Source organism: Ursus americanus, chromosome 18 (genome assembly GCF_024610735.1).
Source record: "Ursus americanus isolate L20-20 chromosome 18, mUrsAme1.1.p, whole genome shotgun sequence".
Taxonomy (NCBI): domain Eukaryota; kingdom Metazoa; phylum Chordata; class Mammalia; order Carnivora; family Ursidae; genus Ursus; species Ursus americanus.
The window spans coordinates 17,463,637-17,480,898 of NC_142144.1; the positions used below are offsets into that span (position 1 = coordinate 17,463,637).

The window sequence follows — 17,262 nt, forward strand, 5'->3', positions numbered from 1 at the left end:
TCTTTTTTCTTCTCTATTTCTCCACCTGCTGTCTCTATAAACCAGTCTACTGTAGGAAGGAGTGTTAAAGCATTCGAGAAGCTGGAGTTTATTTAGCAGTTAAACTGGGGAATTTAGATGGTAGGAAGTACGAGTTTAATCTGAGATTCCCTTTCTCCTCCAGAAGTCAGACTCCCAGAAATCTCAAATCCGAAATAAAGCCCCAAACACTGAATAAGAAACAACTCTGGGAAAGCCGAATGCACCAGAAGAGAAGCCAGTAGGCTCTGTCATCCACACTTCCCACATGGTGCTCACAGGCCTCTCCATCCTGTCTTCAGCCACCACTCACCTTCTCCAGGAAAGCTACTCACTCTTCAGGTCTCAGGGTAAACATCGCTTCCTCAGGGAAGGCTTCCCTGACCTTCACACTGGTCTCCGTAAGATCCCGCCCCTTTCCTTTACTGCCCTTTGATAAAGGCACTACAATGCATGGTTGGACACCTCACTGCCTGATGCCCGGCTCCACTAACGGACTGCGAGTTTCACAAGGGCAGGTGCCAGCCTGCACTCTGCCCAGGGCGCACAGCTCGGTACAGCACGGGGCCCACACAGATGCTCGAGAAATATGCATCTCACTGCAGGAAGGAAGCTTGGCTCTCTGCATTCTGCAGCCTCGGCCGACGATAAGGATCACCAATTTAAAGTGGAAGAAGGGGATCTTTTAACCCAAAAAGCCAAAATTATATATATATATATATTGTGGATAGAAAAGGAAAGAAAAAAAAAAGGACTAGGAAGCATATTCAGAACTAGCAAAGAACTGACTCTGGGTCCCTTACTAAAGAGGCAGCACGGAAAGGCCCTGACATCTGAAATTGTTGCAACGAACCCAGTATGCACAGTTAAAATGGCCATTCGGGGTACAGATATATTTTTTCAAGTGACTGTAATAATTTGGAATCTGCACCTGAACTTCAATCTCATGACGTCATGTTCCTACCACGCGCTCTGTAGAAACAGCACTCCATTTAAGGAAGTCTCCCAATAAAAATAAATTAGGGTGTTTTTTTTTTTAATGTTTTTGTATATAAGTTATAGTTGGTAGGAAAATTCTTTTAATCGGAGCTGCTCTTGCTCCAACTGATGGTGTCACAAGAATACTGCGTCCTAACTCTACTCAAACTTCTATTTAAAACACAAACGTCATTGTCCATTCACTTTCGGAAACGGTGACATGACACTACTGTTCACTATATTCATTTGGTGCCAGGCGTCAAGACCCTTATAAATGCTCACACTTCTTGTCCTAGTCATTTCAGTTCTGACACTGTGAAATCACAATTGTAAAGGAATAGAGCTGCAGAAATATTTCCCTGCAAAGATAGTCACAAGCCTCATTATTTATCATTGTGAGAAACTAAAGTAACCCAAGAGTTAAGAACACCCTGAGGTGAACGTTTCTATAAATCACGATACATCACAATGCTCTAATAAATAATAATAGAGCAAAAACTGCAGCTGGGAAGTTTATAAGAATATCAGATCATTCTTATGTATAAGATTTCCTGTGCTAAGTCAAAACAGAACAAAACAGGATCCCACACTGGAAATTCAGCGAGATACATACACAGGCACAAACACCCACACACTTAAACACACAGTAAAATACGGCAGAAGGAAAAGCAATGGCTTTCCAGGTTGTACGATAAGCAATGATTCCTTTGTTCGCTTCTGCTTTCTGGATTTTCCAAAAAGTAGAATATGCATTGTTTCATAATTGGGAGAAAAATAAAATGCAGTAATAGGAAATGAATTTTATTCTACTGTATTTGAGCAGAAAGTATTGACCTGTGTTTATAAAAAAAAAAAAAAAAGGAGGGGGTGGGCATGCTGAAGTTTGCCCATACAAAACTGGCCAACCCCAGAGAGCCCCAGTAGCCCTGCTCATCTCCCCAAAGATGCAGTCTGAGTGTGTTCCTTGGGTCTGGCCTTGTTCATCCCCACATTCTAGGTGTCAGAGCATCTTTCTTAAAGGAACTAATTCTTTTAAGGATGGTGTGATACAAAGGTACTTGGATAGCAAGCCGGGAAGCTTGCCCTGTTTCTCTCACTCACTCTTCCACCGTGGACGAATCATTTCTCCTGCATTGGCCAAGGTGCCCCCGTTAGGAAATAAGAAGTTCGGAGCAGATAATCACCGACAGACTTCTGCCAAGACTGACTACTACCGGTCTCAGGAACACAGTTCCCCCTTCTTTAGAGAGAGAGAGATTAGCTCAAACGATTTTTTGATTTTTCAGCTCAGATTGTAGAGGAGTACAAAACTGGAAATAGCTCCCCATTAACTCATTCATCACCAGAGCACTCCTCAACCCAGGTTGCCCAGTCTGACCACCTCTCCCACAGCTCTCGGCGGGGATCCCAGCTCTCATCGGGAAGAAAGTGGGGTGGCCACTCTTTCTGTGAGTGGTGGGTATGCAGCATAGTCAAATGTTCCAGTTTTACTCGAGACACTTGAATCACTCCTGTTGCACCCTAATTTGCAAAGGGAGAAAATCACATCCAAGACCCACTCCCCCTAATTTTACAAAGAGATTATAAAATAATCAAAGGCTATGACTTACCTTGGTAAGAATGTCCCATCTTCTCTCTACCCCTAGATTTTGGCCATACTCCCTAAAAATGCAAGTTCTCCCTAGGATTTTACGAGCTAGTCTCTTGCCCCAGAAACTCTTTTCCTAGCCACCTCCCCTCTCCTTCTCCCTCCCCCTTAAGTTTCAGTGTTGAGGCTGATCCCTCAGTAGAGCCTTTCTCCAGCGCCTGGCCTGGGCCCTCGCGGCGCTCTAGCCTCCCCTTCTGAAAGTATTGATTACACTTGTATTTGTCAGCTTCCATACCCGGCTCCAAGCTTTAAGAGTAAGGAACAACATCTGCAAAGATCATCCACGAGCCTGCCCACCCAGCTCAGGGACCAGCCCATGATATTAGCTGAACTACTGCCTCAAAGAATGAAAAATACAATACAACAGAACACAGCTTGTGGGCAAAGGCTGACACAACCAGGACAACGGGTTGTCCAGTATGCAGGGTGCTCCTGGCTAGGAAGCTGGAAAGGCCTGCAGGCGGCGCCTGCCCGGGGGGCCTACCTTCTTGGTCTTGACCGTAGAGGCACAGCAGTCCCCACCATCGTAGTTGCAGAAGGCTCGGTTGTTGATGGCATCACAGTAATTGTCTCCCATGAAGGGCTGCAAGTGGGGAGAAAGGCAGAAGGAAGGTGGCCCGTTAGCATCCAGGCATGGGTGGGGGATGGCCCTGCCGCTGTTTAGCTAGCTCGCATCCTTTTAAAAACCTCTGCAGACAGCTTCAAATGCCAACACCCCCTTGGACAAGTTATCGCTTCTATCATTTGTAAAGACTTATCTAGTCGAGTTTTCTGCAACTTAACTATGGTTCTGCTGGTAGACACGCTTGTAGGCTGGGGTATGCAAAGCCACAGGACAGATCAGTTATATCTTCCTAAAGTAGGGCTCATCGTACTTGAAGAAATGATTAGAAAATTTGAGCACCCTTCCCCTACTTTTCCCAGTAGTAGGTAATTAAAACCTAAGTTATATTACACATAAGCTGAATGTAATCTGCCCAAGAATTGTCAAGATTAAACACAAGAATTCATAGGACTTTGGCGCAATGGCCTGTGGGCTCCCTGTCCTCTAGCACTAAGGTACAGATGTCCTTGCTGTCACATGCTTCACGTGTTTGTTGTCCTCTTTGTTCTCCAAACAACATGTCAAGTAAGCACTGCTCTTCCCACTTTGCAGATGAAGATTCTGAGGCTCAGAGCAAGAAAGGGGCTCAGCCAAGATCACCTGGCAGGGCCAGAGCAGCGATTTCAATCTAAGTTGGCTTCCTACTTTTTCTTTGCCAGTCTAGTCTGCATCTAGCACGTAATGATGTGTTGCTTTTCTTCCCCGCGTTCCTCCAACTCTGTGGTGCCCCAAAGATGAGGAACCTCCCATGTGGCAAGCCCCACCCTAACCCCAACCCCTAACCCTAAGTTAAGTCATTACTGATCTGAACCCAGAGTAACCTTATGGGAAAGTCAGGAGTGCCTGCAAACCCCCTAATACTTTTTTGTCCCCATCCAAGCACGAAGCACACTATTTTTTTTTTCTAATGTCTGCTTATGAACCTGCAGCTGGTGTGTAAGACTGTGAACTCGTTGAACACACAGGCAACATCCAGTTCCTCTTTGTCTCCCTATTACCTAGTTTAATGCTGGGTACAACTTCGGCTCTTAGTAATGTTTTTGAGATTGCATATATTGTATCGGCATAGTAGAAAGACAACTGGCAGGGGTTTAGAAAATCTGGGTTCTAGTCTAACAAACCTCAGCCAATTGGAGGGGTTACTTGGTGATTTTGATTAAGTGGCTTATCTTCTCTGGACCTCAAGGCTCCGAGTTGTGAAATGAAGAGGCAGGATTAGCCCACTGGTTTCTCAAAGCAATAAGCATACCCCTCCACACATCAAAAGCAACACCGTGTGACCCTTTAATATAGAGGGCAGATGAAAGTAAGACCTCTCTGATAAAAGTTACATTGGGCTCTGTAATGCTCAGTGACTCACTGATGGGAAAGATGTCATCAGTTGGCTAAGACCACAGCATCTCAGCACAACTCCTGTGATCCAGTGGTCCTTCCTTCCCATCCTGACTATTATGGGGAGAACCAAGCTCACAAGGAGTCCCTCCCATGTGGCATCCCTGGCTTTTGCATCTCTGCTCCAAATTCACAGAGCCTTTGTGCTCCCAACTCACGATGCCAGATTCCATTTCATCACTATCCTATAAGGGTCTAAAAAAATATCTTAGCAAGACAGAACCAAGAACAGGCAAAGAGCCGTGCTCAGGTATCTAGGTGCAAATGTGCATGGCTGTGAACACAAGCATGACTTTGACGGGTACCTGCAATAATGAACACAGTATTACATTCATATCCGAGCACAGAGGTACAAACAACAAGGGAGAAGCCCTTGGTTTTGCTCTGTGCCTTTGGGATCTGTTCTTTATCATCTTTCTTATGTCATATAAAACAGAGTAAGGAAGGAAACCAAATGTCCCTTAGAATAAAAGGAACTGGCTTGGAAAAGAAGAGGAAGAGGAGAAAAAAATAAATGAAACTTTTTTTTTTTTTGCCCCTGAAAAAATCTCCAGTCTCATCACCAGCTGTCCTCCCCTACGTGACCTTTCCTGCAGCCACATCCATGCCTCCATCCACCCCTCTAACCATCCACCCTGTACTTAACCATATACACTGAATGCCTGCTACATGTCACACATCGTGCTAAGACAAAGCTGTAACAGGGAGTCAATACAGATGGAGCTCCTACTCCTCCAGACCTTACGCTTCAGTGAGGAGGCAGACTTTAATCAAATAATCACACATCTAATTGGCCAATTTCACCTCTGATAAGAGCGATGGAGGACAGGCACCACAAGGCTGTTAAGAAGTACGAGGACTGGACCTCATCAGGGAGCTCTGTGAAGGTGTCCCTTAGGAAATGACCTTTCAGCAGAGATCAGAAGCGTGAGCGGGGGTTAATTAGATGAGGGTGGAGAAGAGAGAATTTCGAGAGAGAGCAAATACCATGTGAAAAGCTCTGCCACTTAAGAGATTTTTCCCATCGCTGGTATTTCTCATGGCTACTACTAAGGTGTCCAGGCAAGCGGTTCACCCTTCGAGATCTAGCTCCAACCTCGGCCCTCCGAAATGCCTTCTCTGATACCCCGGGATGTTCTGGGCTTCTATAGCTTCCTGTGCTTGGTTTGGTTACAGCTCTTGGTGCATATTTTAGAATTCTTTCTTCAATTGCCTATCTCCTTCACTATACTGTGAGGTCCTGATGGACAGGACTGCGTGTCACCCATTTTTGTATCCTAGATTTCCTAGCAAAACATGTGGCGATTTGAGCAAAACTTCACCAAACATCTGTTCCTTTCAGGTTTATTCAGTAAAATGATGAGGTTCTTCATGGGTGGATACGTGGATGCATGGATGGACGAGGGACAAGAAGATGCCACAGATGACTCAGGAAGAGCAAAGTTACTGTTTGCACTTGCCTGAGGTCACTGTGGTCCCAGAACCTAGAGTTGTGTCGGGCACATAAGAAGCATCAGTGAAGTTTGACACACGAGAGAGTGAAGTGACCACTTTGGACACGGCTTGGGGTAGAGGGCTCAGGAGTCCCAAAACCTGTGCTCAATCTTGGCTACCTCTAGACATTCCAGGGTGACAGCTCCCCCCTGAACTCAGCATTTGTACCTCTCCCAGGCATCCCTTTCAGCCCCAGACAGGAGGCAAACTATTAGCTCCACACTAAGGAGGAAAGGAGATCACCTGCAAGGGCAGAGGCGGTAAGCGTCATTGGCAGCGCTCAGAGCCTGACAGGGGAGGGTCTCCTAGGCCCAGGTGCTGAGTCAAAGGAGGGATCGAATTCTGCTGTCACACTGGCTGCCTAGACCGCCGACTCAGCAGAACAAGGATCCAGGTAATCCAAGCTCCTTTTTCTCCAAGCGCTGGACTGATCCGGAAAGGTGGAAGGAAGCAAAAGCCACAGGGCCTTGGCCTTGGTTTTGCCATTCCTGGCTGAACCTTGGGAGAATGAGGGGCTCTTAAAGACTACAGTGTTGAGTGCCCTGAGAAGATGCCACAGGGAGCCCCTATCCAATACATAGAGAAGTGTGACCCAGGGACTGTCTTGTGACACTTGAAGCTCAGGGGTGGCTCATGGGTGGGAGGTGGCCTAATGGAGGAGAAAAAGCACTGGCCTGGAGTCAGGAGACCCAGGTTCATGCTTTGGCTCTGTGGCTTTTATGCTGTGCAACCCCGGGTCAGTCCATCGCCTCTCTGATCCTCACTTTCCACTCCATATAACCATTGAGTAGGGTTAGACCACACTAAGAACCCTTCCCGTTTGAGCATTCCATCAAATTTTAGATCTGGCTACAGCTTTAAAAAGTCAGGCTTAGATCAGCTAGAAGAGCATTTCTGACTCTGACATTCTAAGAATTGCATCAAAGATAAAGTTTTCTAGAGCACAAGCTAGTCCCTCTCACCTGCATTTTCAGGCTCTGGGGGGGACCAGAAATATTTATGCATCCACCTGGATGGGGTTTGGGGTGTCCTTTTCGTTGCCAGCTGAGAAGACCCACAAGGGACTTGGGGTGCACAGAAATATCTCCCAGTTCCATAGACAGTGTAAACCCTTGAGAATACAGATGACATTCTAAGTACCCTGCCCCTTTGCCTCCCTAGCCTTGTCACTGAGACACAGAAACATCTCCATAAAGCCAAGTTCCAGGGAAGGGTTCAACTGTGAAGTCAGAGAGGACCTTCACTTTCAGCTCTATGGTCGGGTCTAAGGTGTCCATATTACTTCTGGGTTGCAGAAAGAGTGAATGACAAATGTGTGGCAAAAGGAAGTGAACTGCAAGTAATGGTCAGCAGTAAAATAGGAATTGGAAAGAAAAGAATGCCTCCTGTGGTTCTGTAAACATTAAATGTGATAATTTTGGTCAAACGTCTGGCATGTTATAGATGCAAAATCACCATGGCCTCCCTCCCTCCCTCACAGATGCAACGTCATGTTGAACATAGGCTTAGGAAGCAGGAACACCTGTCTTGAAGTCCTAATTCTGTTATCTGTGAATTTTTTTTTATGTTTGTTGATATCTCTGTGCCTCAGTTCCCCCATCTATAAAATGGGGTTGCTCATTCCTGTCCAAGAAGTCTATTAAAGGGATATTTATAGCACTTTGTAGGTAAAGCAAACGGTAGCCGTGATTTATAAGAACAGCAATAATGGTGTTAATAACGGTAGGATCCCTTCCAGGGACTCACCTCACAGCCTTTGACGCAGTGAATCAGAGCAGGGTGAGGATACCACTTGAGACCAGCCGTGCAGACAACTCTCTGCAGAGAGAGGGACAGAGCAGTCAGATGGGTTTGGGGCTGGGAGGAACTCATCCTTTGTCGGCACCACATTCGACCACCCCACCTCTTCCCGGATCTTCCACGTCCTGACTTCACCCTGGCATTTACATGGGTAATTTGCCCAGCTACTTGCAATAACAGGAGCCGTAAGATTACAATAGTATTCGTGTTTGCTGTAGGTATCACGCTTCTGTATCTCCCTGGCAGGAATAAGGACCGAAGAACAGCAGCATTGGAGGATGAGGACGCCATCAGAAAGGCCCCTCAGGAAATTCTCTGCTGATGTTTGATCCATAGGTGGAATTGGGAACAAGGTGGGAGGAAGGAGGAAAGGCAGAGTGGATGTACGGCTAGAACAGGAAGATGGCAGAATAGTGTGGAACAGGGTTTCCCAAAGCATGTGCTGAGGACCGCGTTCATCAGGGTCACTGTGGGAGCTCAAGGAGGCAGGTACTTCAGAGCCACCTTGGATCTAACGAATCCAAATCTCTAGCTCTAAGGCCAGGGCCTGGGACTCCACATCTTAAAAACAAGCCTCCCAGATGATTCTGATACGCACCGCAGTCTGAGGGCAGCGGACTGGTTCAGAACCCTTGGAGACCTGGACCCTTCCTGCCTCCACCTGCCACCATGCCATATGGGCCTGCTCCCAACTCCCTGACACTGTCCACACTGCCATACCCCTGCCACTTTGTTCTTGCTGTTCTCCTTCCCTGAAATGCCCTTCCCCATCTTGTCTCCTGGAGAACCTTTAGTTATCTTTTAAACTGCTGCTTAAGAGTTACTTTCCCTGTGGTGCCTTCCCCAGCCCTGCTCAGAGCTTCTAGGTTTGCATGTATGTATTTATTTATAGCCCCCTTTAATAATTATTATTATTACTATGATAATGACAACGAAAATATATTGAGTTCATCCGTGGTGCTAATTACTTTATGCATTTATCTTATTTATTAGTTGTTACCATGCAGGGGGGTGGACATTAATCCTGGGTCATAAGGAGAATAAATTCCTCAGGCTTCATAGTTGTTTCGTGAAGAAACCAGGATTTGAAACCGAGCACTCGTTTTGGAAATTATTTAAGGCAGCTCATAACATAAAATCCAATATGAGGATCAGGCTTGCTCTCCTGGATGATTGCCAGCTGATTAATGTTAATTAAGAAATGAACAGTCATATGGGCCAGAATGTGGAAAATCATGTGACCAACTCAATTTCTCCCTGAAGGCAGACCTATATGGGAACCCAACTGTCATTAGGTTTCCTGGTGAGCTTGGAACAAAGGGAACCACGTGACTCCAAGATGGGGCTAAGACTGGGTTGGTGCCTTTCTTTTCTGCTGCAGAGCACCCATGGTTCACCCTTGGATCACCCACGCCTAGAAAGGCGTCTGGCACATGGAGGAGGCCCCATCAATGTTTTTGTTATAAATGAATGGCGACATCTTGAAATAGAGATAATTTTTATCAATGGGCAGTGTTTACTTGTCTTCCTCTCTTCTAGAACATCAGAAGAGTCCTTACCATGCCTAGCACGGTGTAGTCTAGAGGACCAGTTTAGTGTAAGCAGAATTGAATTAAAGTCTTGCACAAACAACCAGTCGGACAACCCGTCTTGCCATGTGAAACCTACTATGTAGCCCCTCCTGCCCCTTTCTGCCTTTTCCCAGTACAACTAGACAAGGTGACATGTGGGAAAGACCTGGGGCATGGGGTATGTCAGACGTAGATGCAATTCAATTGGAAATTGCTTTGTAAATTTCCACTCTGAGGCTTGGTTCTCCTGTCTGTGAAATGGGCCCTGAAAATCTCATCATGTGCTTGTGATAAAACGTGGAGATGAATGGTACGGGAATGATTAACCAGGGACCCGGGTTTTAGACATCTCCGTCTTTCTCTGTGCCTGGAGCACAGCAAACAAATACATGTTGACCGGATGAAGGAATGTGAGTAGTTCCAGTGCCCCTTTCTTCCAGCTTAGCTACTTTGGTGCCCTCTGCTTCCCGGCCGCAGGGCCAGAAGTAGAGAGAATCACCAGCTTTCATTCTCTGAGAGACCTTAACCCAGGCTTTCATCTCTGGGTGGGAGAGTCTGTCCCCAGCCAAAATCCAGGGATGCTGGAGGGACCCTTGGTAATGGCTCAAGTAACAGAACACAGCAGGGCTGGGATCCACAAGGGATTTGAGGCCCATCCCGCCCCCTGTTTATCTGCGAGCTAATTTAATCCGTCTGCAGGAGTGTCGTGGTGTGGTTGTACAGGTTTCTGTCAGCTGAGGTTTACCTGACGTGAGTTCAGAAAAAGGACTTTTATACTACCCGCATGAGCCTATTTACCTTTCCAAGGCTTTTGGATTTTCTACTATTCCTTAGGGCTGCACGCCCTACCTGTCTCACTACAGGGCCCCTCTGTATGTGAGGAGAACCGGAAGGGGGCAAGCAGCAGGAGCAAGGAAAAGCTAGGCTATTTACACCACAAACTGGGAGATCCCAGATGGGGCCCCTCAAATGTCAGCCTTGTTCCTCTGCAGCCCAGTGAGGCCTCTAGCCCAGTGAGAGCGCTTTCAGACCAAGTTTTGTAAGACGGCTTTCATTTCCTGCCTTGGTGCATAAGAAGGATACACTGTCCTTTTTTCCTGGCTGCAGTGACCATCACCACCACCACCACCACCACCACCACCACCACCACCACCATCTTCTTCTTCATCAACATCAGGAATGGGACCAATGTCATCACCATCATCATCGCACTGCTACCAACCCTGTCATAGTTATCCTCATCCACAAGCCCTGTCCTCAGAGCTTGATCTATTTAACTCTCATCATAATTGCAACTGCAGGTACTATTTTCGAGTCTGGGTCACACAGGAGGAAACAGACCACAGAGAAGTTACCCGACCTGCCACAAGCCATATGGAAGGAGCCCATAGCTCTCTGATGTCCAGGTCTATATTTGAACCCTGCACTCTCCTTCACATCCCCCTAGCCCCCGACACTGTAAACATAAAATAGTTTACTCTTTGGCCTGATGGAAAGACCAAGGTTCAGAAAGGTAGAGGCTTTAAGAGAAAAGTAGGTGGGGGGGTGGGGAGGCAGTGTGTCTCCAAGTTGAATCCCAGGGAAGATGAGGCCCCAGGCAGAGCTGAAGACATCTGAGAAAACATCTTAAGAGAGCCTCTCCATCCTGAGGCTCCGAATGGACACCCCTTCTGATACCTTCTAAGATGAGCCCTCTTTTCTCCTTAATTCTTCCCTTGGTGTATAGGACTTCCTGTGAATGAATGGTATCAATTAACAGGTTCACCATTCATTATCAGTTATGCAGCTTCTAGCTTCCTTTAAAAGCCTAGGCACTTTCCACCCTGAATGCCTGGTGTCTGAAGGATGCCTGCCACGTAGAAGTACATCAGTGTCTTTGAATGAGTGAATGAGAAATCACTGGATGCCGGACGCACGGTATCTCCCCTTTCTCCATCGGACAGACCAGACTTCACGTGCACTCGGAACCATTCTACCTCTGATTTTAGACTCTTGACAGGGCCTTCCACGGCGCTGCCTTCCCTGCAAGGGAGGAATTCTGCATCCTTTGCCCGCAGGTGTCAAATTATGATTTATAATATATATGGTGGTTGCCTTGCAAGACACAATGCAGGAGAATTAGCCCTGGGTTTACATTCTGATCCAGCTGCATTAGTTATGTGAATTGGGCAGTGAAAACCCAGTGAGAACTCAGCATCATGTGTAAAATGGTGATACTGCTGATCCCATCGGAGTATGGTGGAGACAAAATGAGGTGGCATATTTGGACCTGCCTAAAAAACAGTGTCCGCGTGTCATAGATAATAAATGGTGACTTCCTTTTCTTTCCCCCTTAAGTACCTCACTCCCTTTCTTCTCCTCTCTTTCCTCCCTCCTTCCAACCTTCTCCCAGAAGCCATTACGAAATCCAAGGTCCCAGCTGCCCAGAGGAATTACGAGCCTCTGAGGCTGTGAGCTGCATTTGCCATGAACAAGTCGAGGTGCCGGGCAGACCAGGGGTGCTCCTTCGGAGCTGGGGACAGAGAGGCTGCTACCCTGAATTCCTGATGCCCAGGGCTAGGAGTCCACCCCATCCAAGGGTTGCGAGCCAACAGCTTCCAGGCTATACAACCCACAGAAATGTTCGGTTTGGCACTCAATGTGCTTGACAGAAGTCAAAATTATTTGCCAGTACTAAAAAAAAAAAATCAGAGATTTTATATTTTAAAGACTTCGGATTTCTTATATTCAAGACAAAGTGGAAAATCTAGCCATTCTAGGCACACATTTCCACACTGCCACACTTGGCTCGAGCTGCCCCCCTCGGGAAGCAGGATGTGTTTTCCAGAGTTCACCACTGTCTCCACCTTTCCCTGTAGTCTCTCCAGCACGGAGCCCAAGAGACATTGCCATCTGTCACTGAATTTGTACTGTTTCCTCTATTTAGATGTGAGGAAGATTTCTCCGTGTCCCTATGACTTCCAACAGTGCATGCGGGGCGGTGGGAGCCGGGGAGGTGGGGGCTTTCAAAGGAGAGAACTTTAAAAAAATAAAGGGACAGAGTGTTTTTCTTTATGAAAGTAAAACTAAAAACTTTAGTACACCTGAAGCTAATATCATTTTATATGTCAATTATACCTTAATAAAAAAAAAAAAGCCAACCCAGTAGACGTTATCTTGGTGGCACAGCCATGGCCTAGCACGGGAAGGGGACAACCTTTGGGGAGCCAGAGATCCTGATGTGGTTTCAGGAGTGGCCACAAATAGGAACACTGATCAAGTCTTCCATGTAAGGTCAGCACATGCATTATATCTTAAGAAGAAAGTTGAGAAAGTCATTTCTTCAGCTGGGCTATATGCACACGGGCGTTGTATTCTTTTAAGCCTATCTGTCTGAAATATGTCTAGTACACCCTGCTACTACTATTAATAATCTGCCTAGGTACTGAATATACAGAATGACTCGCCTGGCCCGCTTCACCCATTTACCCTCCTGCCTGGTTCCCGTGGGAGTCTGACTTCGGGCCTCTTGATCCAGGCCTATCTCTCATTCCACAGATGGGCAAACTGCAGCTTAGAGAAGTGACAGGATCTGTCCAAGGACAGGCTGCGAGACGATGCCTGGGCTTGAACGAGAACCTTGGTCACCTGACCCTACAACCCCAAGTATTTAGCGAGCTCCCACTGCGTGTTAGGCACGAGGGGAAGTGCCGTGGTAAGTAAGAGGACCGTGCGCCTGCCTTCGCAAAGGTCACCGTTCTGGTGCGCTCACCACGGCACGGGGATCTCGTTGTTGATCTCCCACTTATCTAAGTAGGCCCTGTTCTCCTCATATAGGCCGATATGCGCAGAGTACTTAAAATAGAGGCTGTCGTGCGACACGTGCCAGTGTGGGCTTCGGCCGGCTCGCGTGGGCCCACGAGGGGCAATGGTGCCCGTCCCGTCCCAGTTTTGTGTGCAGTGAGGGCAACCTGGGAACCAGGACATCGGCCATGGGGGGGGGGGGGATATTGACACCACGGTAATTGGCAAATGCTACAAGTCAGAGTTCTAGACGGTGGTTGTTTTTGGGGGGGGGGGTTGCTGGGGGGAGCACAGAGAGCCCGTGGTTAACTGTTCAGCGGCATATTCCCTGGTAAGTGGTCAGTAAAGGGTTTGCCCAGTTTGCCTTTATTATTATTGTCCTACGTTCAACAGAGACAGCACGGGGAGCCGGAGAACACTACACATTCGACTGGCCAGGGGCTCCCTCCCCTGCCTCTCAGGCAAGGGGCTTCCCCGGCCGCCGCTGAGATTCCATTTCCTCCTCTGGAAACGGGGAGAGACTGACACGGACCTTCCAGGGGGTGTGGGAGGGGGAAAGGGGGTAAAGGAAGCATGACCCCGTGCCCGAGTCACAGGAGGCGTCCGTGAAATGTCAGTTCTGGGCCCGCGCTTCCTTCCCCCAGGACAAAGGTAACCGGAGTTGGAGCAGAGCCCGGCCCCCGCCCATCTGCCCTGGCCGGCCCGGAGGCGGCGGCAGAACGCAGGGCTCCCCGGGCCTCCGCCCTGGCCTGGCAGCGTCTGCTCCGGCAGCTCTGTTTCTATGTCGCTCTCACCACACAAGGGGCAAGGGTGTAGCGGAGGCCAGCTTTTCTGCCTTATTCCTGGAAATCATCAATCTCTGCCCTTCACCCTCCTCCCTTTTTCTACCACATTTTTTTCCTCCTGGATAATGAGGCCTCCGGAGACCGGTGGAGGTCTGAACCTCGTTATGGCTCTCTCCGTAGGCCGGCATCAATAAAGGCCAGCAGACCAGGGAACTGGGTGGGGGCTGGGGCAGCCAGGCAGCGGGTGGGCAACTGGGGAAGGGGGGCTCGCAGGCTTTCAAATCCCTGGATTTATTTCACAGTGAATTATAACTGAACTCTTTAGTGCCCAGGGCTCACAGAGGGAAGGGTGGGAATTCACCCAGGGGGCAGAGAAAAGGCCTGAGTGGGAGCTGGGCCAGGGGAAACTGGTCTGAAGCCCAGGCAGAGAAGACCTCCGGTACTGGGGTATGAGGGAGGTCTCCTGTGTCTTCTCTGTGTAGGAGTGTAATTCCCCTGTCTTAGGGTATTTGGAAGCAGGGCAGGGTAGAGGGAGGGGAGGAGAGGGGAGGGGAGGGGAAGGGAGGGGAGGGGAAAGGAAGGGAGGGGAGGAATGGCATGGCATGGCATGGTCCTGGCTCTGCTTCCTGTGTGACCCTGGCCTAATCCTCTCCCTCTCTGCTCCTCAGTTTCTCCATCTGTACAATGAGGGGCTTGTACTTGATCTCAAACTTCCTTGAGATTCCGATGTGGGGCTTCTGTGCGTGCCCCTGGGTGTGGACAGCACACTGGCATTCACCGGGGCGTTCAGTGAGGATCCGTGTGGGGACGCTGGGTTAGCAGTGGAGAAAGGCATGCTGAGGGCAGAGAACAGATGAAGAGCATGAGGTTAGGGAAACAGGGCTGTCTAGGGTATGCATGGGGGAGTCAGGGGCAGATGGAGGGGAGAGAGAGTATGGGTGGAGGGGAGAGAGAGTATGGGTGGGCGGGAGGTGGAACAAGGTGGTAAGAGGTCTTGGGAGAGGGGAGAGAGACAGAGTGGAGACAGAAGCAGGCAAAAGGGACTCGAGTTGGAGATGGGGCAGAGGGCATCTGGGGAGAAGGAGGAAGGGGAGAGGAGAGAAGAAGAACGCTGGGGTACACCGGGGAGCAGAGTGGGTGTCCAAGTCCAGCACCAGCGCCACAGGCCGAGTGCTGAGTAAGCCCTCGCAGGCATGCCCTCAGCTCATTTGAGAAATAGTACACCTCGTATCGGGTTCTGCCTGGCTATCCGGAGCGAGATCTGCAGCAGGAGGGCAGACTGCGAGGCCCCCCGCACCCCAAGCAGAAAGGCTGGCCGAGAGGGACATTGCTGAACACCGCCCTGCATGCCCTGCTTCCCTCTTTCACTTTCTCCAGGTTGAGCCAGTGCCCAGAACAGATATGTGAGGCCTGGGGTCCGCGCTGCCCTTGAGAGCAAGAGTAGGGTCCCCCACCAGCTCTAGGGCCACCAGTGGATCAGGTGACACATAGACAAGTGGGAGTGGCCAGCCCCCAAGTGGACCTGGGCAAGGACAGCGGCTGCCAGGAGGCGGAGCCTACAGGGCCTCTGGCCAGGTCCACGCCAGCTTGACACTGTGGGACGAGCACTGCACTCGGATTCAGGCTCAGGTTTGAGCCCTCACACTGGGCCCATTGCTCACTCCTGAGATCTCAGTGTCCCCAAGCAGGGACTGCAGACAATGTCCCCTGCTCCATACAATTCTGAGGCTTAAATACGATCTTGTGTGTTGAGTGCTAGGCATGTGAACATAGTGGGTGCTCAATAAGCAACGGGTGTTATCGGTTCCCCAGATCACGTATTAATTGCTTTCCACCAAACAAGTAAAGCAGGGAGAAGGATACCAGAAATCTAGGCCATGGAAGGAGAAAGGCCTTCTAAGTCTAGAGAAGCCGGATCACGCTATCCTTCCAAGTACAGACTTTCCGGTCAGACAGACATGTGTATGTGACCTCACTCTGCTTTGTGTATGTTCTCAGTGCCTCTGTGTTCTCACCTCTGAACTGGGGACAACAGTCCTCTTATTCCTAGGCTGTCATCAGGATTCAGTGGAACAGTAAATAAAAGGTCCCTCTGCACAGGCCTGGCCAAGGGCAAGTGTGAAATGCTGGAAGCCTGCAGAAGTGATTGTGAACAGTGCCCACCCCACAGAACAGGTGTGACAAGTCAATGACTGAACATATGCAAAAGGACGAATTCAGGACCAGGGCACAGTAAGTGTCCAGTGGTCACGTCCCTCCCCTAGCCACCAGGGACGGCCCTGTCACTCACCTCCACCCGTGTGGGGTTCAGCCAATGGGGGATGTCCCGTACAGTCACGTTCACTGGCAGGATGATGGACTCGCTGTTGTGGTCCAGGCACGAGGTGACACACTCCGACCCTGAGGGCAAGCACAGTGTGAGGCTACAGCTCACGCCCAGTCCCCTGACGCCCATGGGCTGCTCTCCCACAGTGCAGGCCCTGTCGTTCCTGGTCCCCAGTGGACCGGGCCATCCCGGCCTTGAGGACAGGAAGAAGTGAACTCCCAGTGGGGCGGCCTCTGGTCTCCCTGACTCTGTTCTCATCTCCAATCTAGCCTGCACCCACCGCCATGTTCACTGGGCCTGAGCCCCGTTTGGTCATGCCCCTCCTCTGCTTGAGAACATTTCCAAGCTTCCCTACAAGCAGGACAAAGCGTAGTCCCCTTTGCCTGGCATCCATAGGCTCCCATGGTTGAGTCAATCTCATCTCCCATCAACTATCTTCACACTTTGGGTGGTCCAGCCAGGTTTTCCACTCAAGTCCCACAACCCCTTGTCTCTGTATTTCTGCCCCCATTCACGCCATCCCCCGAATCACCCCCATCTGCCTTCTCAAGGTCAAATCCTATCAGTCCTTCATGGCCCAGTTCAAATCCTCCAGAAGCTTGCCCTAATTTTTGCGCCTGAGTGGGAGCAGTGTTCAGCCACGATGAGTCTCTCAGTGCTGGCCTTACGCCCTCCCTGCGACTACCTTTCCACAGTTACAGTGAGGCGCTAGACGGACAGGGATGAGGGGGCGCATCTGTGAGCCTAGCCCGGTGCCTGACACCCAGCCACTGCTCAGGGCGCATCAGCCCGGGGCGCGGCGAGCCCATGAACGCAGCACCACCTCTTAGTCCCTCGCTTTCCGCTTGCACAGGGCTTCCGCA

General features: G+C 49.4%; 1 protein-coding gene across 1 annotated transcript in view; it reads right to left on the bottom strand.

The window, feature by feature from the left end:
- The window catches only part of PAPPA (pappalysin 1), a 241,994-nt gene that overhangs the window by 15,023 nt on the left and 209,709 nt on the right, over positions 1-17,262 (bottom strand). Inside the window, exons 19-21 of the mRNA XM_045791079.2 lie at positions 16,364-16,473; positions 7,881-7,952; positions 3,129-3,227 (exon numbers count right to left, since the gene is read on the bottom strand). Coding sequence (XP_045647035.2) covers positions 3,129-3,227; positions 7,881-7,952; positions 16,364-16,473 — 281 coding nt within the window. The remainder of the gene's footprint in view (positions 1-3,128; positions 3,228-7,880; positions 7,953-16,363; positions 16,474-17,262) is intronic.